The sequence below is a fragment of the Osmia lignaria genome, chromosome 9, assembly GCF_051020975.1.
Source record: "Osmia lignaria lignaria isolate PbOS001 chromosome 9, iyOsmLign1, whole genome shotgun sequence".
Taxonomy (NCBI): domain Eukaryota; kingdom Metazoa; phylum Arthropoda; class Insecta; order Hymenoptera; family Megachilidae; genus Osmia; species Osmia lignaria.
The window spans coordinates 5,815,937-5,843,692 of NC_135040.1; the positions used below are offsets into that span (position 1 = coordinate 5,815,937).

Genomic DNA, 27,756 nt, shown 5'->3' on the forward strand with positions numbered 1-27,756 from the left:
GGGTTGCTGTTTGGGTGGGCGTTGCTGGGTCGATACAGGGTGGCTTCGCCGTAGCTCGCGAGGAAAGCTCAACGGAACTGAATGAACGTTTCCCACCCCTGCAGTCTGCTACTAACTGCATATCAGATATTGCCTAATTTTCTCTTTCTGCTAAACGTTTCTTACTAACGATCAACACTTTTGCTTGGACGTTATCGGGAATATCCGATAAATCGTTTAATTTTTACTTATCAGGAGTAGGCTTCCGAGTTTGCGAAGGTCAGTGCGTGCATAGATAGATGAAGTTTATCCGAGGCCGCTAGGCTATCGGTAAAACCGGCGAAACCGGCGCTCGAAAATGAAATATACCCTTTGTAAATATAAACACTCGAATTATCAGCGAGTAGCGAAGCCGCGTCGAAGCGTGACCGTACATTCAGTCGTTCTCCAGCCTTTCTCCAGGCAATACAGAAACGAACAGTCTTTCCAAATTGAAATATATTCTTTTTCCACCAATTCGCGTACGAAGCCAACGTTTAAAAATCATGTAACCGCTGTGCAACGTTCTAATGATTTATTTACGCAAGAAACGCTAGTTGGAATTCGTCGAAACGTTTGCAAAACATCGAAGCGTGAACAAGTGAGTACATATTTAGTATTAGCGATGTTCCGTATGCGCGCAAATTGCTTGCCAGTCGTGTCCCTGAATACGACTCAAACAAAGTCATTTTGACGTTCATCGATGATAACGAAACCGTCGTACCCCAAATACGAATTCCCGGACAGAGATGCTTTCTTTCAGAATCTACGCGCGTGTGTTTCTTTGTTGGTAATTTGTTCGATAACGAACTCAATTGCCAGTCAAGAATTGCGTTATCCGGTTCATCGGTGGTTCGTCGGCGGTTCGCCGTTAAAGGTTAACGAATATTTTGCGGTCAGGTAGTTTAGCGTCTGTTAGAGTCCTCGTCATCACCGCGAGCAACTTATCGAACGTTAACTTCGATCGTTGACAAGCTTTTCCTCGCGCAGAGAAGTAAGAAGTATTCTATTGAATCCACTGTTAGGTTGCTGACTTTAACGCGCGTTTATTCGGCGCTAAGTACTTTTCGAAGCTACTCTCTGCTGTAAAAAGCGGCAGTTGAATCCAACGGTTTGCGCCTGCTTCGCTAAAATTCACTTTAATTCCTGGCATTTGCAGAATCCCTAGCTCCTTGCCACGACAGGTAAAATTAATCGTGTTGCGGGAGAACGAACCGAGACGCTTTTAAATACAAACTTAAATGAAATTTCGATAAAATGAATTTAAACAGATTAATGCAAACAATAGTTGTTATTTGGTAACGTGTTTAAATGTGCTCGAAGTGTTCGTATCCGTATAAATAAATAAATTTAGTACATGAAAACGCGCATGAATCAGTCTGTTTTATGGAAAAATATCTAGAATGATAGATGATAGGGTAAAACGAACGACGAGACAGCATGCAATTAACGACTATCGTTGGAGCAAGCTATATATACATATATGGTAAATAACAGGCATAGTCATCGAGAACGCTTACGACTTACACGATTTCATCGAGGGTAAGTAAGAACGAAAAGGAATAGAAGGACGTTTTGGTTCTATTGAAACCTCGTTGGTGATTTTCGCGTTGAAACGCACCGTCGCGCCGCGTCGAGTAAGCTCTGTTCTTTAATTCATGGAGTCACCATGGAGCCGATTCTATCCGTTCCTCTTGAGTCTATCGATCAGAACGCCTTTCTTACGATTGAAAAAATTCGACACCTTTTTGCAACGCATGCTTTACTTTCCTTTTTATTCCGTCAAATGTTATCGCTAGGTAAACGAATCAAATGAAAGGGAATTTGTAGATATTAAGAAAAACATGAATATTTTTATTTCAATCGTGCGTCTATTAATTTTCATAGCGCGTCGCACTTCGACACGAACAAATATACTCTCATTAGAATAGCAAGTTCGAACAGCGAAAATCCATTGAGTAGAAAAGGCGAAGTTGGCTTTTCAGGCACCATACAAGACGAACAAATCATTCGTTCGATGTCGCTCTGTACACTGCACACAGGGTGTTTTTAGAGCGACGATGATGCTCTTAAATTGAAAACAAAAAGCAAACTATAAATTCTACCGTACCACGTATGGTCGTTTTCACTGTGGCAGTTGACGCGTTAGTCGGGTGAACACGAAGGGTGAGAGCAGTGAAAAGCTTCGATCGTTGATCGATCAAAGGTTAAAAAGTCGCATGGAAGCGTTATAACGCGTGACTATAAATATTAATGACCGCGTGAGTGGCGAGTAAAAAAATGAAAAGCTCGTGTCCGGCCGATGCGAATGTTTCGAAATCGTTTCACGACATTGCCAGCTTTCGAAATATTGGCAAAATAAATCGTACCTGAATGAGAAAGTTAAAAATGTTCAGTCAATTTTAAGGGGAAAGAAACGGCAACGGCAAAAACATTCGACGATGAAAAGTTTAGTCGCGTGCGAGACAATTTTTTATCGCGACAAGGAATATTTCTCGCGTCGATTGCCTCCGTCGATTCGAGATACATATTTTTTCTCGTTACCAGAATTGGTAATTTCACAGACGCAACGCGACGCGCCATGCCGTTCTCTTCAACAAAAATATGGATATGTACATATGTCTGTTCGTGCTTGCAGGGAGAAAAATGGGACAGCCGGGTTAGAAGATAAACGGTTATATTTATTATTCGGATAAACGTGACTTTGCGCGAATAAGTAAACACGGGGAAAAAGATGGAGAAGCAACGGAAGTGGTACGGATCCGTTTCTGAAATCTGGCGCCACTATAACGCGTTCTACTACTCAACGCTCGAGGATCATGGCGCGCGGCTATTTTTTACCGTGCCGATGAACGGGCTAAATTCAGATATCACGAACCAACTCGACAGAATTACAAACAAAAAGTTTACTCGCGGCAAGGAATCAAAAGGATCTGTAATGGTTCGAAAGAAGAGGCGTTAAAGCGAATAGAGAGGTAAAAAACGAGAAGTGTTTGAAGGAAGGGATGATAGCGTGCGGAAGAGGAGAGGATAAGGGAGAAAAGAAGAGAGGTGGATAAAGGGAGAGATATGGTGATCAGGTATGGGGAATAGAGGAGCGAAAGCAGAGAACAGGCTGGTATCTAGGATAGGAAGAGAGGAAGCTCGGTGTAAGCGTGGTGGAAGAGGAAAAGGGGCAAGGACAGAGAGAAATGAGGGATGAGGGTTGAGGGAAGCGAGTGGTAGAGAGCGAGAAGGAGGGAGAAAAGAGGGATTCGGAAGGAAAGAAAGAGGGAACGATCGAGAATTCTCCGGTCAGAGCGGCGGCTGGCGCTTGCGCGAATCAGTAGCAACGCACTGGCACGTAACACCATCGGCGAGCCAGTCTGACGCCAGGCGCCGCGACGCTATGACGTCACTGGTTCGCGTTTTCCTAGCGATCGTTTCTCAACAGCGGTAAGGAAATTCATGAATGAAAACTGCTACTTCGAAGCGTTCGTCGAATCTTTCTACCATTCGTCAGCCTAATCGATCGAATTGCCAGGTGAATCCTCGTGCTAAAAGTCGAAACACGATCGACCGAATCGATCCGATGCGATCTCGATCGATCTCTCGATCTGCTTACACGAGAACAGATTCACGGAATGGAACCGACCCAGTGGTGCGACGATCAAAATCTCTGCAACGACTCCGGCGAACTCTTTCTTCTCTTTCTTCTCCTTCTTCTTACTCGATTCCAGTTTCAAGGAAATTCAGGTGATCGGAGAGTAAATTTAGCATATTTTGCAGAATCACTACGAAATGGACGAAACGTTGAAACATTGAGATTTGTATCTCTCGATTCTTGATTCTCGATTTTATAGGAGTCGCGCCGTTTCGTATACCAATATAAGTACGTTGATGAACAGACACGAGGAAGATTCGTTCCGTGTACAGATGTGTCATCTGCGTTATCCTACTTAGCAGCCACGCATCTACTCGAAATTCTTCACCGCTCCCTTCCGCTGCAGTGTCCGATGGTGCGCGGTGCAACTCGCTTTTCGACACTCGAAACACAACTGGTGCAACGTTAAGCCATTTTTCATAACGTTTCGCAAAACGTACAAGAGTCATCAGGAGATTATTTGTTGCGTTGCGATAGCAATAGTTACACGTGATGACTGTGCTTCGTTCATCGAATCACCGTTCGTTGCTTTTGTCTTTAACCACCACGTCGTGCCACGCCGTGCCGTGCCGTGCCGCGTCGTGTTCACCACAAAAGCACAATCTTAAATATCTTTTACGAAACGCGTCAATGTGTTTTCAGACAATTAGTCCCTTTTCTTCGTTCCGTCAACCAAGAGATTCTTCGTCGAGCACCCTCGTCGAGCACTCGCTTTGATCGTCCGCTAGGCTAGCTTCTTTTAGATTTTGTTGGAAAATACTAGGATAAAGCCGAGATGAAGTTGTTGAAAGCGATAATAGTTCTCTTCAAAAGAATCGTCTGCTTGTCATACGATTAAATCGCGAGTCAATATTTAGGTATGCATAAATTTGAATTAGCATCGTTGACGTATCGAAACGATGCGATATCGAAGAACGCTCAACTAGCTTCGATTACTTCTGGGAATATCATCCAATAGAGTGGAATGGTCAGTAATCCAATAACGCTCGGATCGCGGTACCGGACAATGTGTAATTGTTTACCTAGAATCTATTCGTTCCTTGCCACTCGAATTGTTGGACATTCAAGCTATGGCATATTTTCCCCATCATCGAACACTCTGACCCCTCGTTTAACGCAACCAAACGAGCAAGCAAATTCTTTCCGTTCGTATAAATCTACAAAATTTTCGTCCAACAAACGCCGCTTCCTTTATTTTACGATCCTCGGCGGAGACGATCTCGAATTTAACCGCTTGCATCCGACAAATGGAATTTTTTGAAAGATCCTTTTGTCCGGGAACCAAAGTACCGCGCTACCGAGCGGACAATATTTTTTCCTGAAATTTTATGACCAACTATGGAAACTGACCGAGCGTTCGACAAACTTTTACGAACAACCTGGCTATACTACGGCATTAAACTATTGCTCGATAATGGAATTTCCCGTGCTGGCTCGATCGAAAGCCCTCTCGCAAACTTTGGAAATAATTACGAGCAACGTTTGTTTTTCCTCCAACTGCGCCGCGCTGCACAGTTATCCCCGTGTAATTTCCCATAAAACGTTCGTCTCGATCGAATCGGTTCATATCGGTTATTCGCCGTAGATTGGACTGTCGTCGATCTTGATCGTATGACGATCGGTGTGTCAGGAAAAAGAAGAGAATTCCAGGAGTTCATCGTAGCGAGCGGAGGTCAAGGGTACCGTCGGGCCTTGGGGAGGTAAATAATTCCAACCCCAACTACGTACTGGTGGAACTCGATAAAGGTGTAGACAGGGTTTCGTTCGCACCTTCAAATCCATTTCCTTCATTCGAATCCGCCCAGCGAGATAATTAATCGTTGCGTTGCTAATCTTCGAAACATTCGTATCGTATAACGATGCAAAATACTCCTCTTTTAACGATCCATTTTGACATAAATTTAAAAGCGATTCAAACAGTAAATAATTTAACGCGGATCGAAGGTTAGTTGGACGATGTAAATCGTTGGCAAGTTGTAGTTTACCTCGTGACACCCTCTGTGAGACTTCGAGGAAAGGTTCGTGAATAATGCAACGAGTAACGAAGCAATTATTCGCAGAGAGAAATTAATGTAATAACAGTCGGAAGCGAATAGAAATCGTTACGTGGCATCGTTAGGATTTTCGAAGTGCTCGTTGATAACTCGCCGATAACGATTCGACGACTCTCCAATTAAAATCAAATTTTTGGATGCGAACGTTCTCATAAACCTACACGTATATACGTATAATAGGAAAGGTGGAAGGAACAAGGGACAGAGAAGTTATTCTTGGAAAAGGTTCATCGAATTACGAGTTAAGGTATATTTTTTAAATTGCCTCTCGAAGACTTTTCCCGAACTACTTTAATCGTCGATCGCTCTCAACTTCGAAACGATTGCCTTCCGTTTTTAATTCCATCGTTTGCGAACTTATCCCACCGCAAAACATTTATTAACGACGAACGTTTTCTTATTTTTCTCTTCGTATCGGCTCTACCGATCAAAGTATAGACTCGTTCAACCATCGGACTTTTGGGATTTACTATCTATTTACGCGGAACAGAGGTAGGCAATCCATTGGTAGGTTTAATGAAATTCTTCGCGGTGCTTCTCCTCGACCCAGTTCAGATATCCTTCCCATATATACCTTGCAATCCTTTTGCTTCGTCTTTTACACGTTACGCATTTACCAGCAGCCGCCAATGTAACGCGATTGAATCGCTGTTGCTGCTGTTGCCAGTTTCTTCAGTGTTAAGGATAGATATGTCGCTGTCAGCGTCGCGCTTTTAATATCGTTGTTCCATGAAGGACGTTGAAAGGTTTCATAGAGAAACGTGGAAACGGGAAGTGCCGGTGTAAAGGCTTTGAAAGTAGACGCAGAGGCTCTCGTTGGAACGACAAAATGTAATCAGCTACGGCAATCGTGGAAATTCGTTTAACAAGTCGAATGACAAGTGCTCGTAATGCTGTCTGTGAAAAGGAGACACCGTAGATATTTCTCTAGGTACAATAGCTCGTCCCGACTATCCATAGTATCTTTCATCGATTTTCCGAATTACGGTTCAAACTCGAACCCTTTTATCTGCGCATTTAATAACGGCCACGCTCGCTGAAACGTTCTCGTTGGGAAACTGGGAAACCATTCAACTGGTCCGCCGTAGCGCGAAACAAAGGATGCGTCTCTTTCGTTGTCCTTTGTTTTTCTCTTTTCGAAAGAATCGTGGAGCGTGAATCAGAAATCTGTTGAAAAGATTAAATTCAATGGCGTATGTTCATCGTGGAAAATGTGAAAAAACTTGAAGGTTTTGACTGTGAATCGCTTCGAAGTGGCAAATCGAATCGAATCGAATCGAATCGAATCGAGTCGAGTCAAGAACGGGGTTCGAAAGCAACTTTTCCAGACAGCTAGCGGAATCGAAGTGATGCGCACGATCTCCAGACGAATTCGAGGTACCAAGGAGGCTTCCAAAACGAGACAGAGTTTTATTCACGGTCCACGTACCGTGAACAAATTCGATACATTTTCGGTAGAACCACTTTCAAAGGCTCGATCGTTGGACAACGAGAAGAAGTTTTAAAGTAAGAACCGACTCGAAAGAAATCCGAGCTAACCTTGGAGGAAAGTCGGTTTTGCCGGTTCTCGTACGAGGAGCGAAGTTGGCGCGTGCTACTCGATTGAAACAAGTTCGGTTAATGGTGGTTATTGAATCTACAGGAACGCGAAAAATGCGAAGCGGACGGTGAGGTTGCTCGAAAAACAAAGATAAGGCGCGATCGAACGCGAACGATAGACGAAATCGAATCATAACGAAGGAAAAGGTAAATTCGCGAGAAATATGGGCAAGAAGAACAGCAAGTTGAAGCAAGACACCATCGATCGGCTCACCACTGACACGTATTGTGAGTATCCTTGTTATCTCATCGTTTATCAGACTCGGTAGCGATAAAGAAAATTAAAATTTTCCGCTACGAAATCGATCCGATTAAGCAGAGCTTGTCGCGAAACAACTGATTTGTCGTGAAAATGACACGATAAACCGTTTGATCGAAAGGCTGTAGCTAGCTTTTCGCTCGTTAATTCAAGGAACGAGTCGCAGTCGCCGACCTGGCGTTCACCGTGGCTGCCCAACTATCGAGCTATATCCTTCGTTATCCCGATTTCCATAAATATTCGACCAGTGTACTGTGTCACCGTTCTCCGCCCCATCGAATATCAGCTTTTACTCGAATTCCACCTCTGCCGAGTTTTCCATTTTTATTACAGACCACTCTTGCGCATTCGGCATTATCGCGTTTCGAATTATTCTTCAGGGTGCTTTTCCCACTAGACGGTACTTTCTTTCTTTTTCCACTTTTTTACAAGTTTCGCGACACGTCGATCGAAGAAGCGACGTTTCAAGATTTTCGGTCAGTGACCTACCAGCCATCCTGTCGCGCGATATATCGAGGAATACCATAGCAATTTATCGAGTAAAACGAACGCGTGTACTTTAGTTCATCGGTAAAATCTGGCAGTTTTGGGGGAAGATTCTTCCGACTGACCTGGCCGTAATACCGCAACGAGAATTACGAAGTTTCCGGTCTAGATATTTTCAAGCAGTCCGTCTCGAGATTCGCCAGCCAATAACCATTCGTACGTAGGTGGAAAATTTTCTTTTACGTTGAACCGTAATCACTCTGCCGACGTTTTCCTCTCGCATCATTTCTCCTTCCAGATCCTCTCGGTCCTTTTCGACTCTTTTTCGAAAAGCTAGCCGAAAAAGCAAAGCTATTCTCGAAAAAGGAATTCGGCCGTTCGAATCAAACGCAAAATCCTTTCTCTGTTGTATCAGAAACATCTTTACAAAATACATATTATTCAGGGCACAATTCCACGCGTTTCGACGATTGTTGCGTAAATGTGAAGGTCATTGAAAAGAAATATTAACGAACCCCTCGTCGAAAGGACAAAGGTCCGATAGCCCGGACAAACGATGTTAGAATTACCGTGTTAATTGACCCCATGATTGAAGGACATTTACGTAATTGAACGTCGTAAAGAAGAAATCCTTGGTCAAAAATTTGTGGAGTTCGATCGAGTAGAAAAACAACGAAGAGCCGAGAGAAATTGTGCGCTTAAAGGTTGAATCAAATCTATGAAAGCAGGGGAAAAGATTTCGCTGGTAAAGCGAGAAGTAAAAGAATCGAATGGGAAAGGCGCAACTAGTTCGAACAAAAGTCGATTCTGGTTGCGTGATTAATACAGTGTTATCATCGATGCTTTATTAGTTTATCCAAAGTCGATCTTCGCACGAAGTTACTTTACCTCGGCTTCTTTTCTTGCGTTTATACGACGTAACCTGATTTACGACCGCGTTTCCGCCTCAAAATTATTATCGAAATTGTTAGCTACGAAGCTATTACCGCCACGATATACCCCCGTGTTTATCAATTTTCTGAAGAAGTAGATATTAATCTGTAATTTCACTATTGTAGTTGTAAGAATTTTTCCATTTATAATATTATTTGATGCCAGATCTCGTACCTTCTAAAAATATTTCAAGAGATTTAGTTGTCCAATCCTCAACGATAGCATTCTTCCGTTTCCATTCAAATAACATTGAATTATTAGCCGAACTGTCAGAATGTACATATAATAAGGTATCCCTGTCTTGTTTTTCTAACGTTCTGGCTGGCTATAAATGTAACGTTCCCTTACTGTTCCTCGCGGTCAGCGTCTCGTTTTCCTCGGGTTCGCTTATTATTCATTCGATTCGCTTTGCCGAAGAAGCGAAGAGTTCTTTTCATCGACGAAACGTCGCGTTCGCGAAGTTGAAGCGATCGATTCCGATGGCTCTTTCCACGCTTCGACCGACAGTCGTACACCTACGTACATAGATACGTGTACGAACGCTTTGCCATTCTGCGTGCATACCGTCTCGATTGCAACTCCCTCGTGACAATATTTTCTCTTCTTCTTTTAGTTTTCCACTCGCGTCTCGGTTATTCGTGTCGCGGTTTCCCTCAGAAACGAGTTCATCCAGAAGAGCATTTTCTCACTCGCTACCCGTTGTCAACCATACAATACCGTACAACATTTCTACGTTGACTTTTTCAAACGAAAACTCTAAAACTTTCAAACAAGACGAGATCGGGGTAAATGCTGGAGGCTTCTTTTAAGCGCTGCTCGAGTCGGTACGTGTACAAGCACGACCCAGGTCTTTTTTTTCTACCCCGAAGCTTTCCTTTTGAAAAGACGAGGGAACGTTCGCCGAACCGACTTGTTTCGGTTCGGCGTGTCTTCCCCGGCTGCTCGATAGAGCAAACTTGTTAACGTCAACGAATTACTTTGTCTAAACACTAACACAGAAAGTGTAAACGAGCAGAGAAACGGAACTTTCAACGATTCTTCGATTTTATCCCTGTGACTATTCGTCAGTGAAACGAGTCAACTATTTGCGCGACCTAGCGTTCGCAATTCAAATTTACACGAGAATCCTGATATAATCGATCTGATTACTACTCTGCTAGGTATACGAAGACTGTTTACCCGGAAAATTCGACAGCCACAAGCTATGGAGGTATACAGATCTCGTTGGTCGTAACGGTTCGTTTTCTACGAACTCGTAAACTCTCGAGCGTTTTCATGCTTTCCAAGAGTTTCGCGTTGCCGGGAATCTCATTCAGTCTCGCGCTTTAAAAACATTTCCGCCCTATTTCCTATGGTTGGAGCACGCGAAATTGCGAAATCTCGAAATGTCAAAACTCAAAAGGTTGATTCGCATCAGTCTCTGTTGCCATCAGGAAACGAGTGAAATCTAGTCAGAATCTCATTCCGTCGTTTCCTCGCTGTTCTATTAAACGCAAACGGCCGACACGAGGAAATCATTCGTTGACCCAATCGAATGGAACTCCTGGATCAACGTTAGATTCCCGCTAAATGATTCCAGGATAAATAGCTTTCGGTAACTACGAAGATGCTCCTAGACTTATAGACATTTCATGGCTGCCTCGTCACGCAACACTCGAATCGTTCCTTGGAACGATTTTAACTTTTCTCTCCCAAGTTTGTTTAGAAATGCTCTCTCACGATTCGTACCAATTGTCGATCTAAATTTCTGCAAGTCACGAGACGGTAATGATAAAAATGATACTGCTCGTTGAGAGAATTCTGAATCTTCCTAATGTAAAAGAAGACAGTAGCGAGTGGAAAGGTGAGAAGCTGCCTGTTTATTCGGGATATGGGAAAGTTTGCTTCGCGTGCCGGAAATTCAACGATCCCCCAGACTTGCTCTTTTCAATGCACGTATAATACATCGATTCGAAGGAAGAAGGCAATTACTCTAGAGAAAATGAAATATCCGTCTCCGCGAAATAACAAGGAGCGAACGAGTTGAAAATGAAGGAACGAAACGAGCTTGCCGAAGTATGGCTGGGATGCGCGCATCGAAGAGTCGACCTGTTCGATTAATTGCCACCCGATCCACTTAATGGTCCTTAATTGCCTTCGAGCAATTATTTCGCGTTTTCGACGATCACGAGCTCTTTCCCGTTCTCGATTCGATCGACTTTCAGGAACTACCCTTCATTTCCTCCCGTATGTTTGGAAAACTAGAAATATCGGAGCACCCGATCGCGAGCCTTCCAAGAGGAAAATCTGCAACAGTTACTCCGAAAGCTGCTTCGCCATCCGATAGATTTTCAAGGATACAGCCAGCGCTTGGGAAGCTGTAAAAATTCGTTTTCTCGAGGAGGGCTTTTCTCGCAAGACGATTCTCTAGCGAGAGCTTACTTCGAGCGTGAACGAAAGGTTTACAGCATTAGCTTGCAGCAGCGCAGCTAGAATCCGTCGCAATGAATTGGTTTCCAACGTAAGGAAGCGAAGGTGGTACTTTAAGAAGCGCACAATAAGAGTGTCGCGAAATCTCTAGTTTCGTGATTTATACTTTACGGGAAACGCGGGTAGCATACAGCGGCCACCACGGAAAGCACCCTTCGTCTATTTCAACTTGCCCCGACAAAGCTTAATGTCACGTGTGTGCGGTCGTATATGTTCAAACAGTTCCTAGATCCTTGCTTCTCCACCGCTCCACATTCTAACGCAATTACGGGTATGGAAATTAATGCCGGGCTATGCTAATTCTTGTTAACCGGAAGTTTACCCAGAGGAACTAGTTGACGCTCTGCACGCCCACCCCTGGCCCTTCGGCAATCCGATTACGTACCTTCGATCCTTTTATTTCTTTCTTCAGGAATAACGAAAGACTTGCTATCATTTTTCTTTATTCCTTCGATAAACTAAGTAGGAAATATTTAAAGCGATCGAACAGAAAATTGTAAGCTCCCGGTGCTCCGAAGCGTGGAAAATCGAAATTCCGTCGAACAAGCTTGAAAGAGACGGAGTGAAAAATTAAAACGTTTCGAGCGTAGTTAAAGGGTAACGAGCATTTAGGGTAACGATGCGTGATCAACTCTTACCGCTTAACGAGTTACTTAAGGAGCGTAATAGTCGTGAATCTACGATGAAAATTACGCGACAGATGCAACGAATTCTTTGTTGGAATTATGCAACATTTCGAATCTTCGGACATTCGATATCCGTGGTTTTTCTGCGAACCGCATGAATTAAAGCTGCTTATGCCGTAGCAATAAAACGTTTCAGGTTATACAGTGCGGATATTAACGATTCATTAGGGGATGACACTGCGTCATTACGAAGCGGCTTGCCAGATGGTGCACATTCGACGTGTCAATTTACGATCGCCTTCAGCCAACCTATTATCCCGTTTTAAACGGCATCCCTCTTTCGTTAATAATATAAAGAGAATTTCAGAAGGAACGTGTTCGATAGAGCTGAACCGGCGATGAAATTTTCATTCGGTTAGAATTTTAACGCGGACGTTATCGACGTGAAAAGAAAATAAACGTCGTGCAGAAGATTGCTGGGTCGATGTTGAAAAAACGCTGTGTAAATTTTTCACCAACGATAACGTGGACTCTGCTCGATTAACGCGATCCGCGTTTATTAACGTCGCGGTGCGCCGTTCCAATTGCATTTTCCAATTTCCGTCAACATGTTCGAGCATGCGCGCCTAACTTTTGCCGGCTGTAACCATATTTTCCCGAGGGTACAGCTGTCCCGAATTCCTCTCGCTGTTGCGCTCGAAACAACGCCGCTAAATTATCCGGACTCGTTAAAATGCACTTCGCGGAACGCGATACCACGGCCCATTAAATCTTCCCCGATGAAATTCACTCGTTTATCAGGCTACTCACCGGTTTATGACGTCTAGTTACCCTCTTCCACTTTCTTCCGCCCTTATCTTCGTCAATTTAAAGCAGTGTTTAGTTCGCCTAACCCCTTTGATGGAGACTGAAACGCGAAAATCGTGGTTTACCTGCTTCTCCATTCTCCTCCTCGTTCGGACCAATTGGCGAAAAAGAAGATTAGACAAGTTAAACGACAAATTGCCGAGGAGGAAAAAATGTCGAAACGGTGTCGTAATCTTCTTCGGTTAGTCGAACGGTTAGAGGAAAAGTTTCAGCCGCTGATGTTTTTCGGAGCAAGATCTCGGAAAGTTTTCCCATTTCAACGCCGCCACACTGCCGAGCTTTGTAATCGTCTCTAGCGCAGACAATAAAGTTTTCGGAAGTTATTTTAATTAACGAGCGACCAAACGGTCCGTGGCCTGGTCTGTCCCATGGTCCGCGAGTGTTCCGCAAACGATGCAGAACGTTTCGAATCGTGACCATCGGCTTTGACGGAAACTCCACCAAAATCTTTCCGCTTCGCTGAATTTGTACGTCCTCGATGCACTCGCGTGTTTACTTTTTATACTTGACCAAGCGGAAAATTTCTTTATTTCACGAGTCTCGAACTCGACCCATTTGCCAACTTTGTTATCTTGACGAATTCAACAAATTCTTTCCTTATTTTTTATTTCTTGAAAATCATTATGGATGTTAAAGCAGCGACATCGGTATCGACGACCACCCGAAACGATCCTCCGGAGTTTAGTCGGCCAGTTTCAGAGGAGCCTGAACCGCTTTCGAGCAAACCTGAAAGCCAGGGGCTTCTTCTTCAAACGTTAGAATGAGCTTCGCCGAGCCGGGGATTAGAGAAGAGAGACGACTCTCGCGACACCGCCTTTGGCTTGCGAAACGAGAGATTTTCAGCTTTATTACCGAGAACGAAAGACGGGAAACTGCATCCAACGAGAACAGTAAGAACACGTATGAAAAAGCAAGAAATAAAAATAACGAGACGAATGAAAGGAAGCTTGTTTTAAAGAGATAACACATTGCTTTTGTTAATCATCGCTACACATTCTTCGGACAAATTATCGCTCCTTTCGTTCGAAATAACAGATCGTTCGGAACGATATCGAAACTGATATGTGGCCAATGCGAAATAAAAGTGGAGTAAGAATCGAGAGGAGAAGTTTTCGGCATGAATGAGCGAACCGCGGATCGTAAAGCATAAGTTTGAAAAGTAGTCCGAGGCAAGTGGAGTAAACGGTGCGAAAGAGATTGGGGAAAAGTAGTTAAAGGGAACGAAGGGGCAATGGCGAAGCGAAAAAGAGCGCGTTCGACGTACGATATGATTCTGGTTGGACGGGGTTAAGCGAGAAAAGTAATCAGACTGTAAGAGCAGTGGAGAAAATAGAAAAGAAGAGGAAATAAAGGAGGGAAAGTCGTTGAAGTAAAATGTGAAGAAGGGAGAAGAGCATTGAAAGATGCGTGGGCGTGAGAAAAGGGAGGGAAATGGATGAAGAGCAATTAAGCCTTGTTGGCCTGGAAGCAATTACGAGGTCGAACAGGGGTTTAGCAGAAGACACGCATATTGGTCAGACATCAGAGGACAGGCATCAGAATTCTGCGGTTGACGCGAAAACTTTCTTCAAGCTCCCCGTCGAAATTGCTCGTTATAGTGCTCGTAATTGTAAAATGATTAATCGCCGATTCGCTAATTACCCAAACGAATTGACTCCGCGTCATGCTACCACGTTCGCGAGGTATCGCCTATCACGAAATGTTTCGTCAAACGCTCTTTTTCTCAGGTAAATATTTATCCTCCTGGATCCGGTAAACAACTCGGTCGCGTAGTTTCACGTATTCCTTCTTCCAAAGAACTTTCTCCCACACGTTTTTGCATCCAACCTAGATATACACGTTGTACACGTCAAAATTCCTCGATCCGACGTGACGCAGTGCTGATCCGTGTAATCTGAAGCATCCGTTGATCGATTAAATCGTCGATCAGTGCAAATCGACCAGCGCAACGGCGCGGTAAAATTCTTCGAGTTAATGGAAATTGCTTTAGTAAGTACATGGAGCGGATAAGACGGACGACGGAAATAGGAAAAAGGTGGTATAAAAAATGCGACCGATTACGAGAATAATATGGGAACGACGAATTAAAGTGACAAATCGAGCGAAAAATGTGACGATTCAACAGCGAGCTTGAAAATAAGCGACGGAACCAAAGTTTTTCGAGAGTAGAGATACTTTCGTGTCGTGTGCGATTATCTCTCGTTCGTTGTATAATTAAATAAATGAATAAAAAATATGCAACGTCTACGAGGGAACCGAACAAGTACGAGTTAAAAGGAACGAACGCATTGCGAAAAAAGTGGTTGAAACTGGCAGCTGTTTTGTACACGTGGAGATATAAATTATTCGTTCGATTCAGTAGTTGGTGGCGTCGCGACGTATAGCGTGGCGGACAGTAAAGTACTGGCCACGTGGCTGAAATGATTGTTACCCTACAATATCGTACCGCCTATATTCTCTTCTCGCTGTCGCGACGCTTTTCCAAGCGATGTCACCGCGTCGCTTCGTCCTTTCCGCAAGGATAATCTCTTCTTCCTTTAACGTCGTCGACGTTGGCGTTGCTCGTGTCGCGACGCGTCGTCCTGTCCTGCAGGTCCGCAAAATGACGGCTTATCGTTTCCTCTTTTGGCCGGGTAACTGCTTCCTTGATTATTCCGCTGGAAAGTTTTAGCAAATCAACTAGCAGCTGAAAAAGTTTCAGGACGATTTAATTTTCCTCTTGTTAACTTTCCTCGTACGTCGTACGGTTTATCGCGCGTTGGATCTCGCCACGATTTCTACCAGGCATTATTCATTTTCTTTTTATACCGTTGTATACGTTACAGGGCTTTAAATAGCGTTATTAAAAATTCAACCGACCTTTACCTGCGGCTTTTAATACTGTTACGTGTTGGCTTTGAGATTTTAAGGACTGTTGAACGTTTTATCAACCATTCGGTTGCCGGTGTTTGATATCGTGAAACGTTTTTTCCACGTCGCTCCGAAAGCTTGTTTCTTACTAAATACGTATTCCTCGAATGGGGATGAAAGCGTTGATAGAAAGTAATTAGGTGTCGGTTGCTCGTGCAGCAGATCGATAGCTTTCGAAACACGTAATGAGGAATGAACTTCTCGTCCCCTGTGACGACCGATCGTTTTCTTCAAACTCTTCGAAACGTTCGATCCCTGGAGACCGAGTGCTCGAAACAGCATCGTTCTCCTGCTTCGGATGCGCCTTCGCAACTTTATCGTATTTGCCGGCAAAACCGCTTACCGATGCACCGTTTCTCCGGAAAGCATCTAAGGAAACAAGGAAACCAAGGAACTTGCAGGAATACGCGTTCGGTACTCGTTGTATTTTATCCTATCAAAAATGAACCTTTATCCCGAATAAAAAGGAAATTTTAGTTTGCCAGGTTATTTGTACGATGCTTAGGAATGGAACAAAGGGGCTTTCGCGAGAACTCTGTCGAAAACGAAACGACCTTGTTCAGGTAAAATTGCGTGTTGGCTTGAAAACTGGACGCAAATTTATCGGAGGGATGTTAAAAATGATGCGCGGCCAAACCCACGTGCCAGCAACATTATGCATGCTCGATTTGTCAAAAGACAGCTTAAAAAATTACCAAGGAATCAACGATTTTCATACGAGATACTCTGCGAAGCGATTCTTTCTATCCAGCTACTTGCTCATTTAACAACAACCAGCTTTCGTTTTCAAAGCTGAAGAAAAGTCGTCGTACCTCCTTTTTACCTAGGTTTATAATATTTTTTCAAAGCTGTGCTAAAAGCTCGTGAAATTCCATTATCGTCCAATGTTGGACCACTTTCCAACTCGATACGCGGTTTCTAAAAATCGAAAAAAAGGGGGTAAATGTACCAACGTGTGTCTTTCGACGAGTTGTCTGCAATAAAAGCACGCATTCGCGTTAAAAGAAATTTTAATTGCTCATCGTCGAACGTTTTCCGTGCTAACGATCGACGTATCGATTATCTGACCTCGATACGCTTTTCCACCTTGGAATAAATTCAATTCATCAGCGAAACGGTGGCCTGCATTGCGGCGATTTTTCCTATCGAGAATTCTCTTTTCGCCGATTTGTGGACGCTGTTCAATCGTCGATAGTTAACCGTACTCTCTCTGCTTCCTATTAAAACACGATCCAACCTTCGAAACGATTAATTAATCGAGGTCGTGTTCGATATGTTACCTTGGAATTTTAAAGGGACGTTTGAAAATTGCGAGGATAGCGTTTTTTTACAAATTTTCTCATTACCAAATCATTTTGTTGGTTTCCACGTTTAATAAACGGTCATATCCTTCCTGCGTTTCGCGTTTCTATCGAACCGATATCGCTCTGCTCAGAAATCCAATGTTCAATTTCCGCGACGCTCAGCAGAGAATTCGAGAAGCTGATAGATAGTAAAACCTTTCGGAAACGCGAAAAACGGATTTGCGGAATCTTCTCCGAACATTATCCTTTGGCGTTCCTTTTTTTTTTCTATTATTTTGCTTCTATTAAACGTTCGATTATAAACATTGTCATTGATTTTTGTTTCAGTTACCGAGAAGGAAATTCGACAATGGTGAGTAGCGAGAAAATAATCGGTTTCGTTAAGATTCTTTCGGCGATAAAGATAAAATAGTGAGAAATGTTGCTTGGAAAATAACTTGATTCGACGATTCGCACGAACGAAACTAAATCATTCTCCTTGGGCGAGTTTCTGATCGTGTTCGAAAGCCACGTTCGCCCGATCAAAATGTTCGACTACGTATTTCAGACACGTCGATACGTTATTTATTGGAGTCATATAGAGTCGTTGCATTTTTTGGTAAAGAAAAAAGAAAAAGATATAAAAAATGCGAGAATAGGTTCGATAACTTTGGCGACTATTTGTTTAGGCACAAAGGATTCCTGAAAGACTGCCCCGATGGCTTGCTGACGGAACAGGTATGACCTCGTTTCAACTGGCACCTTAATTAAACGAAAATCGATACGCACGAAGGAAGTTTGAAGATAAGCGAGCCTGTTGCGTGATTTCAGGGTTTCATAAAAATCTACAAGCAGTTCTTTCCTCAAGGCGATCCATCGAAATTCGCCTCCCTGGTCTTCAGGGTGTTCGACGAGAACAGCGTAAGTCTTTGTAACGCACTTTTTGCAACTTTATCTTCGCGCGCCGCATAGTTTCGACCGCGAAACTTTGATACGAAGCCACAGGTGAACGAAAGAATTTTCGTTAACCTTTCTACCATTTATCCGGCTGTCTTAATTCTCTTAACTCGCGGACTGACGATGAAAGGGTTCACGGTGTTCGAACAAGTTTCGCTGAAACGTAACGTTAGATACCGACGTGCCAGACGCCTGGGATAGGCAACGGGTGTACACCGGTGTAGAGAAAGAAGCTGCAGGAAGGGTTGTTTTGCAGGACGGCACGATAGAATTCGAAGAGTTCATAAGGGCGCTGTCGGTGACGTCGCGCGGCAACTTGGACGAGAAACTTCACTGTGAGTAATAAAGCAAACTTGTCACGCTCTGAAAAATGTTGGCGAAAACGAGAGAAACGAACCTCTTCCGAGAAGCTAAAATATTAACCCGTTAAATGTCACCAGACCCTACCACTCGCGCTACTACGATTTTCGTTTAGTCCAATAATTATAGAACGAATTGAAAAAGGGAAATTTTTGTGAAATTACTCGGAATACCTGATTTGAATATCGAAGCGTTAGATATTACGTAATCTACTCTTATCGCGTGTCAAACAAGACACAGACGTTTGTAGTGCTACAACTTTACGCGGTAACAAACAAGAAGAATCGTGGAAGATACGAAATTACGAGAGATAAATGCTCTTAAAGACACGTATGGTACTCTGTGACGTCAAAGGAATAATAAACGAGACGACGTTCTCGAACCGATGAGACTTGAATATTTTACATGGTTATTTTTAGAAATGTCTAAATGCCTGTTACACTCGATGTACAATAATCGCTCGTTTTTCGCAAACAATATTATTCTGCGCGTTTCACGGAAACTACGCTGGAGAGGTATCGATTTTTCGTTTACTTCCAGGGGCATTTCGATTGTACGACGTGGATAACGATGGTTTCATCACCAGGGAGGAGATGTACAATATCGTTGATGCGATATACGAGATGGTGGTGAGTACAAGGCTTTTAACTTTTTACTTTTTACTTTCAACGTTTCCAGCAAACTTTATACTCCTCTTTATTTTTCCTTTCCACGTGAAGCTGCTGTTCCTTCCCTCCGTAACTTTCCCACATGGTTCCTCCTTCTTCGTTTAAACTCTGCAATAACCGGGATTCACTTCGAACAAGAATAGCGAAGCAGCGACGAAATGATGCCTTTGAAACGATGCATCCAGTTAGCGTAAACGAGAAAATCGAGTCAAGCAAACGAGGAAAGTAATCGCGCATCGACCGGCAATTCTAACAATAAGATAGTAAAGAAGAACCATTCGGTAAATTCGAAGTTGTGGTTTCATGAAAAACGCGGTCAAAGTAGGAACGATAAATATTCCGCGTTGTTCGTACGGCAAAGAAAGCGTTGCAGCTTCGTCGTTACTGGGTCACCCTGTCGGGGATCGTTTCGTTTCGAATGTCGACGAAAAGAAAATTATTTTCGGAGAACGTCCAAACTTGTAGACAGGACGATCGTTCGAAGTTAATTTATCTGGTTCGTTGCAATTATTTCGCTAAGTAACATCATTTCAGCGGACGCTCTCCTTAAACGCTCTATCGCTCGTTATTCGAGATAATTACAAAGTTTGTTTCTACCGTGAGTAACGGTAGACCCGATCAAAGTTAATTGAATCAAGTAATTACGTTACGATCGATTGTTTGATAGTTCGTTCGTGTACGCACGAACGCTCGTCGATTGTTACTGTCCATCAACGATTACAGATTTATTTGTTGCTCGTCGATGAATAACGATGCTGGGCATTTCATCTTCCTTTTCTTTTTCTTTCATTTCGAAAGCTTACCGCGAGTGGTCGAGAAATTTCAATGGGGGGGTGAAAAAGAGACAGTACTGGCGCAGGAAACGCAGTCAGATTCGAAGTTACAATCGATCTCGCGGAGCTCGCGGAAAATCTTGGCCGATCGATGCCCGAATTTCCTCGTGAAACGCCGACGCGACGCAGAGAACACTGCGTTATCGATAACGTTGGATTTGCATTGGCACCAGCGGCGCCACGGATTACCACCCCCTTATTATATTTATTTCATTCTTTTGCAATTAATCTTGATCTTCGATAGTTCGTATTTCAAAATCTAATCTAAATCTAAACTAGGTTTACCTACCTACTTACATGTTTCTTGAAACACCTTGTATAGCTAAAAAAGAAATCTGTGTTGTTGCCGATGCCGCGATACAAGATTACGGCTTGTTAAAAGTCGGCCAATGTGCTCGAACGTAGATTCGTAATTGTACCTACTGTAATATTAGATCGTTCCAAAAGCTCGTGCCGTTATAAAATGTTATTCGCACAATCTGGTTGATAAGAGTAACAGTTTGAAAAAATGCATGTAGGAAAATTGTAAAGAAACAGAATGGTCGTACTCGTTCGTAACAGTACAAAGTTTGTCTACACGACCTAATAAATAGCTGTTTCGTTTCAGATAAAATAATTATTATACTAGTGTGTGTAATTCGACGTTCGAATCTGTTTCAGCTAAACACGCGAAATAACCGTAGACGATAGCGCGTTTATGCTTTATCTGAAAAAGTCTGAACGTTCTGCACGCGAAAGTTACGAAGGAAAGTCAATGCCCTTAATCGTTATCCGATGATGAAAAGGTCCGCGTTCCTGGAAGGAAAAATAAGTTTGCGCCGTGCTGCCTACCTTTATTATCATTATCAACGTTATCGAGTTTGCAACCGGTCGATCATTACTGTCTCTTTATTTTGATCGCATCTTTAAATTACATGCAACGTTTACGGGGTAAGAGGTGTGCTTCAAAAAACGCCTTTATAACAACCGAGAGCGTTTCGAACGACGAATCGCGAGAGCTTTCGTCATTGAACGCTTTCAGCGAAAGTTTATAATCTTCGTAAATAAATGATTACCTAGGAATACTCTGCTAGCGCAAATTGAGCAAATTGCACTGAACGTCGACCGGTGTTAATTTTAACGCGAATCGTGAAATTTTTACGATTTAAAGCATCCGTATAACTGATACAGAGAACTACCCAAGTGTTACACTTACTTATTAATGAAACTTTGCCAGCTTGTAGAGCTCGTCGAGCTGAACACGCCTATACCCCGTTTTGTGGGCAGACGGCTAAATGTTTCAAAGATATTAATAATTAAAGTTAGTTACTACTTACATTGAGAAGTATGACAGACTCCTTGACTCGCAATCTGAAGGTCCACGGTTCAAATCCATGGTTCACAAGTTTTTTTTTTAAATTATAATTTGTCTCTTTTTGAATAACTATTATAGCTGTGCTATAATCATTGCATTTATTAATAATTAATTACATACACTGCAATTTTTATAGAATTTAAGTTATTCAAAATAGAATATAGGATTTTAGTTTAGAATTATATAGAATTTTAGTTATTCAAAAAGAGACAAATTATCACTTAAAAAAAAAAAAAAAAAAAGTGGGAACCAGGGATTTGAACCGAGGATCTTTAGATTGCGAGTCATGTGTTTAACCACGGAGCGGATCCATGACTTGCAATCTGAAGGTCCTCGGTTCAAATCCTTGGTTCCCAAAATTTTTTTTTTTTTTTGTTATGATAATTTTTATATAATAGTTATTCAAAAAGAGACAAATTATTATTAAAAAAAAAAAAGTGTTGGGAACCAAGGATTTGAACCGTGGACCTTCAGATTGCGAGTTGTATGTGTGAGTTTGTCATACTTCAGAATGTAAGGAGTAACTAACTGTAATTGTTAATATCTTTTAAACAATTAGCCGTTTGCCCCCAAAGGGAGCATAAGCGTGTTCAACTCGACGAGCTCTACAAGCTAGCAAAGTTTCATTAATAAGTGAGTGTAACACTTGGGTAGTTGCCCTTGTGAGAGTAATTTTTCATCGAGCGATCACCGTTCAGGAAAAAAAGACTGCCAGTTGAAAATTTTTTCGAGAAGAAGGAAAATTGATTTCGCGTCGTGTTGGGATTAAAATGGCAAAAGTAGGTCGTGAACTAGTGAACTTTGACGCGAGATATTAGATGAAAACGAAGAAAAGATAATCGGCGCGGCTTTCGCGTTTTCTCAGCGAATTGCTGTACCCGTGTGTTCTCGTGTAATTTACATTTCCTTAAACAGAGAATGAAACGCAAAGGTATCGCGTTAAAAGCCATACACCTCTGCAGGTCTAAACAAAGAAAGACTTTAATTCGAGGGATCTGCGCGAGTAACCCGCGATAGAACCCGTCCGCGGCAAAGCGTATAAATGCCAGGGACGCGTACAATAACGTAAATGGTGCAACTCGCGTTTTTTTTTGCTAAGCCGATGCAAACGCGAGATGCAAGATACGCTAACTCGCGCGGAGGATTAAACGAGGTAATTCGTTCAACCTTCCTTTGATTCAAGATTTTCATTTTGAAGAGGGCGAATTAACCAGATTTCGGTTATATCGAAGCATCTCTGTAAACTCGGTCGAACGCTCGAGAGGTCGAGCAGCTTCGACTAAAGAGGCGATGGCCGATAACGCGACAAAAACGCAAAGCCGTCGATCGATTTAAACCGCTCTCGAAATTCCCCTTTCCTTTCCACCTTTTCGCTTTCGGCCTACAACTTATCGACACGGAAAACTCGAATTAACCGCCGCGCTGACTTCACCTTTTCTTCGTCTTTCACCTACCCCTTCAAGTAATTAACGCGCACGATATTTCAGGGACAGCAGCCGCACGCGGAAGACGAGAACACACCGCAGAAAAGGGTGGACAAGATATTTGATCAGATGGACAAAAATCACGACGACAAGCTAACTCTGGAGGAGTTTCGGGAGGGTAGCAAAGCCGATCCAAGGATCGTGCAGGCGTTATCGTTGGGTGGCGAGTAACGTGACAGCTCGTTGCAAGTCGGATGACGATTCCTCGATCGCTGCTAATTGATCGGATCAAGAAGGAGGAAAGCGGCGATCGCTCGAACGGATGTAAACTGGCTCCCGGTAATCACGCAGCCCGACGTACACGCATACCTAGGTAACATCGACGCGAAACGACCCTCTACGATGAATCTTCTCTCGTTCACGTTCACGTTCTAGTTCTCGTTCTCGTTCTTGTTCTCGTTCTCGTTCTCGTTCTCTTACTGTTTCTCTATTTATCTATTTAGCTATTTATATACCTGTTTTCTTTTCTTGCACGAACCGTTTGGAAAATCGTGCGACGATAACGTCGCTAGCGTCGATAGAAAGGTAGAAGACTCGAGTAGTTTGACTTGATGGTCGATTTCCTAGTTCTCAGTACTCGACCGAACTTTCTTTGTACGAACGACGACAGGAGGCGAACGACGAGATTAGGTAGATTACGTTTTCGTGAGAATCGGCCACTCGCGTGTCCCGTGAATATTCATTGATGGATTTTCACGTTCAACAATTGACACGATAGAAATAGAAATATCCAAGACGTAGCAACGTATGGAGTAACGAAAGAGAGATGTCGAGCAATCGGTCAGAAAGCAGGATGAATGAAAAAGCAAGCTTGTTCGCGTTACGAACAAGAACCGTTACTTACCTACCCCTTGGAACTTTAACGAACAAATTATCTCGGCTTCTCGTATCGTGTAGAACGAAAAGTTTTCTGTTTGCGTGCATTCGCGGTAACCATCCTGCCAACTTTCCGACCAACGAATAATCGTTTCGACACGACTGTTTCATTTATCCAAACACGTACTACTTACTCGCGTCGTTATTACGAGTTGTCGGTTACACGCTCATTTTTCCATTAACTCGAACCGCTAATTAAATCGCGTGGAAATCGAAATTACAACATCATTTACTCAACGAGTCGCTGCGAAACGTTTGCAAAGGTAAAAGTTCCGTTGAAAGAGAGGGTAGTCGAACGAATACGCAAAATGGCCGAAGATAAAGAGGCACCCATCGGAATGCTACCTTCCCATCAACTTATTAAAATACGCCTGATTTCCACCATTCATCTCCTACGCTCCAGATTTTCTTTCTTCATCAATCCTCGCCTTTTCTTCGATCTTCTTCCTATATAACGAAAAGAAATTTTCATTCCTATTCGATGGAAACGGGAAAAGAACGAAACGCGCAATCCTCTCGAAGAAACGGCTAACGTTGGAAAATATTCTCTGTTCGAGCAATAAATATACGGCGAAGAAACAAGCAACTGGATTGCACATCCCTCGGCGGTATTACGTATTTACGATGCCCGGAGGCTCGGGATCTTGTTAAAAAATCACTGGATAAAGTTACTCTTCAAACGTGTCCCGCTTAGCAGACGAAAGTCCATGAAAAATTCAGTGGAACCTCGTGGCCTGCGGTCCGCTACTTTGACAATGAAAAGTCGAAAAAAGAAGATCATCTGCTAAATGATTTTGCAGAAATTTGTCCATTCCTCCTTTTAAAACAAACGGGAAATTTTGCAACCTCTCATAATTTTGCATCTTTTCTTTTTGTGGATCGTTTCAGACAATTTACTGTTTCTCTTTAGCACGATTTGCGGTTTCTTCCAGCATTCTCGCATCTTGCCTCGATCGATAACGGTTGCACCCATACAACACGGCAGTTTCTTTTCACAGTTTTCTTCCCCGTTTCGCGTTTATTACAACTAAAACATAGCGAGAACTTTCCACCACTTTTTCGAATTACGTCCAGTTTTTACCATCAAACTACCAGCTGCAGGTGGAAATTTATGCCCGTAATTAAGCGTTCGATTAAGCTTGTTCCGCGTACTTTTCAGGTTAAAGTTGTTCGAAAAGTTTTCGAATCAACAGACGACTTATGTACATACACCGATCCTTTCCTCGAACAACAAATTTCGACGGTGAAGAAAAAATTGCCCGATATTGGTAAACTTCGAAAAATCTGTTTTTCTTTCGTCGGCATGTTCGTATTGAAGTTTCAGGATTCGCGGGTGTACGGTGACGGTAAATATCATTCGACGCGACGCGACGTGCCATTATCGTTCCGTTTTTTTCTCGAGTACTCGGAACGACCCTGCCCGACTTACTTACTCTCCATTTACTTTATTTCGCTTCGTTTATCCAAATTGTCGCGCTCTTTTCATTCGGACCTCGTTCCGGTCATTCCATTTTCTCCAGAGAATTATTCCCTTTTCAACGATAAACTTGGAAAAATGAAAAATGTAATCGAAAAATATGCGCGTACCGTTTCACCGTTCCATTGTCGTCGCGTTAATCGCGGTTTCTCTTTGTAAACGATAACAAAGAAAAGGATTGGAGGTGAAAAATCGCTCCAGTTGTAGCGCGTGCGACCCAAATACGAGAAGAACGGTTGCCGCGTCGCGGTGCTACGCGACCCTAATGCCGTTTTCGTGTCGATGCTTTTACGTAAATTCTACCAGAACCCGATCAACGTCGATTGAAAACCGAACCGGTAAGCGGATGGTAAACAGTTGCAACCAGCAAACGCGAATTTACTTTACCCCACGACCAGGAAACTTTGCGAAACTCGCGTTCCGCAACCGTAGCATCGGTTATAATAAACCTGGCATCAAAATTGACTGAACAAATTTAGAAAGAAATTTGATTTACCAACGCGTTATTTATCGCGTATGGTTTATCGAACAATTCCCTTTTCAAAAATGGAGACGTCTCGCTGAAGTTGAAAAGTGCTTATGATGCAGCGCGTGTTCCAGAACTTGGTGCTGAAAAGTTGACTAGAAAAGACGGCATACATTCTTTTGGCGATCAATTCAAAGCGAACGGGATTACTAGTCGGATTACCGTTCGATAGAGACTTGTGCAAAGGAACGAAATCACGTCGAGACTGATCCAATTCGACGCGTGACGGCTCGATCGAGAAACTTTTCAAGCCCAGCTGTCGGAAAAATCAGCAGACTTCCATGTATTCGACGAATAAAACGACATCGCATCGGTCGGATACAATCCTCAACGATCCACCTCTTTCGCGTTACCCGTATTTTCCACATTTTCCACGCTATCCTCGAACCGATCTTTTTTTAACTTCTTTTGATCCGATTTTGTGTACACATTCGAAATTGATCGACCGAAGAAGATTTCACGCGTTACTTGTTGCGCTATCAAGTTATTTTTCGTGATGCGACGCCTCCTTCGTCGATCGTACCTGTAAAGTACTTACACAGGACGGTACGCTATTAGATCTTGCAGTCTGTAGAGAAAGACGAACCGTAAATAGTTGTAGATAGATAAGTTAACGTTATTCTTGTTCCTCGAAGATCAGAAATATTTCTTCTGCACCGCGTCCTTTGGCTCGACGGTGCAGACAACTTGTCACACACGTTAAACGTTTTTATCGAGCCGATGTACCTGTATGCGCGGTACCGATTCGTCCAGCGCGAACACCTTTCGAAACTGAAAACGACGAGCAAACATTGAACGATCGGTGAGTTGCGATCTCTTCGCGTAACGTAGCTCGAATACTAGCAATAATCGAACAACTATGTTAACCGTATCGATGAGAGGTTCTTAATGCGACATCGTAGCAGGGAGATAAATAAAGGTAGGCAAGATGTTTCGAAAGTTACTCGTTTGGGATTCGGGAGCAGCCGTCGGGAGGGTCGTAGTCGTGCCTTCTATCCAGCTACATAAATCGTAGAACCGATCGGAAGGAGGGTCGATCGTTGACAGGACCGACCATCAAAGATAGAAGCAACCATCGGTTCGAGGTGAAGTCAAAACCACGAATGGCTACGTAAGTGTTGAATAAAATAGATACGGTTCGAGACAATTCGTGGTAAATCGAGGCGAATCACGAACTAACAGTTGTTTTAAGCAATTTTTACATTTTCAAAGGGAATTATAACGGTTTAAAAGAAAAAAAGTTTCAAAAAAAAAAAATGAAAGAGAAAAAGAAAAAAACAAGACTTTCGCTTAGTGAGATTTCTAGCTGCTTTCCGTGTAAAAATTCTCGTAGCAAAGCTTCGTCGAGCTACGATTTCTTCCTTTTTATCACTCGTCACTGGTACGAGGCAAGGAAGAAACGTGTGAGAATGGACGTTACAAAACATAGAAGAAAACCAGACAGGGGAACAGAAGAGAAAAACTCTACATTTTTAAAGTTCTACCGTTGAAAAGATTTGCTTCGACTTTCAATGGTCGTTTTCCGCGTTAACCAAAGAAGACAATGCTACAGCCAGCTTCAGGTTAGAATTCGATTATGGCGGACAATTTTATCGCGACAATCAAAACGACTTTGTAAGGTTCTTTTCTCGGTGTGGAAAATTGATCGATGGCAGAACGGATCACCTGTCGGTTTCTCTTCTCTGTCTCTCTGTCTCTCTGTCTCTACTTGTCGACTCGACGCGATGCGATGATTTCGAAAGAGGAAAACGACAACAATCCTGTTTATGCATTAAATTAAAACGAACTAACTATTCTACACTCTAGCGTAACTAAATATTTTTAAGCGCTGCAAAATTAAGAACGCTATACTTGTATCGCTACTACTCGTATCGCTATACTGTTACCGCTAGTTATATACTACACGCTAATCCATCGTTACTCTACTTAAAACAGCAACGCGAAACAATCTTTTTCCGTCTTTGAACCGCGTAACCATACTTTGTCTCTCCTTCCGCGAAAAGACAATGATGATAAGAAAAAATGAAAAAAACAGGACGTACACGGAAGGAATAAGCGGGAGAAAATGATAATA

At 42.8% G+C, this 27,756-nt stretch overlaps 1 protein-coding gene across 2 annotated transcripts; it reads left to right on the plus strand.

Annotated features, from left to right (window-relative positions):
- Positions 1–3,355: 3,355 nt before the first annotated feature.
- On the plus strand, positions 3,356–26,713 carry LOC117607589 (frequenin-2). Of its 2 annotated transcripts, none has more exons than XM_034331470.2 (9): positions 3,356–3,453; positions 7,048–7,221; positions 7,358–7,542; positions 17,496–17,520; positions 17,837–17,885; positions 17,979–18,068; positions 18,361–18,439; positions 19,005–19,093; positions 22,807–26,713. In XM_034331470.2, exons 3-9 carry the CDS (start codon positions 7,479–7,481, stop codon positions 22,972–22,974), a joined length of 564 nt encoding a protein of 187 aa, XP_034187361.1. In that variant the 5' UTR covers positions 3,356–3,453; positions 7,048–7,221; positions 7,358–7,478; the 3' UTR covers positions 22,975–26,713. The 2 variants fall into 2 exon arrangements, with proteins under 2 accessions (XP_034187361.1, XP_034187354.1); XM_034331463.2 differs by having other exon boundaries at positions 3,371–3,453; positions 7,044–7,221.
- Positions 26,714–27,756: the final 1,043 nt, after the last annotated feature.

What these genes read in the sequence shown, in the direction of transcription:
- LOC117607589 (XM_034331470.2), top strand. Translation starts at nt 7,479, where the DNA reads ATGGGCAAGAAGAACAGCAAGTTGAAGCAAGACACCATCGATCGGCTC. An exon ending in GAGAAGGAAATTCGACAATG is followed by an intron (nt 17,521 to 17,836) that starts GTGAGTAGCGAG and finishes CTATTTGTTTAG; the next exon opens with GCACAAAGGATTCCTGAAAG. An exon ending in ATGCGATATACGAGATGGTG is followed by an intron (nt 19,094 to 22,806) that starts GTGAGTACAAGG and finishes ACGATATTTCAG; the next exon opens with GGACAGCAGCCGCACGCGGA.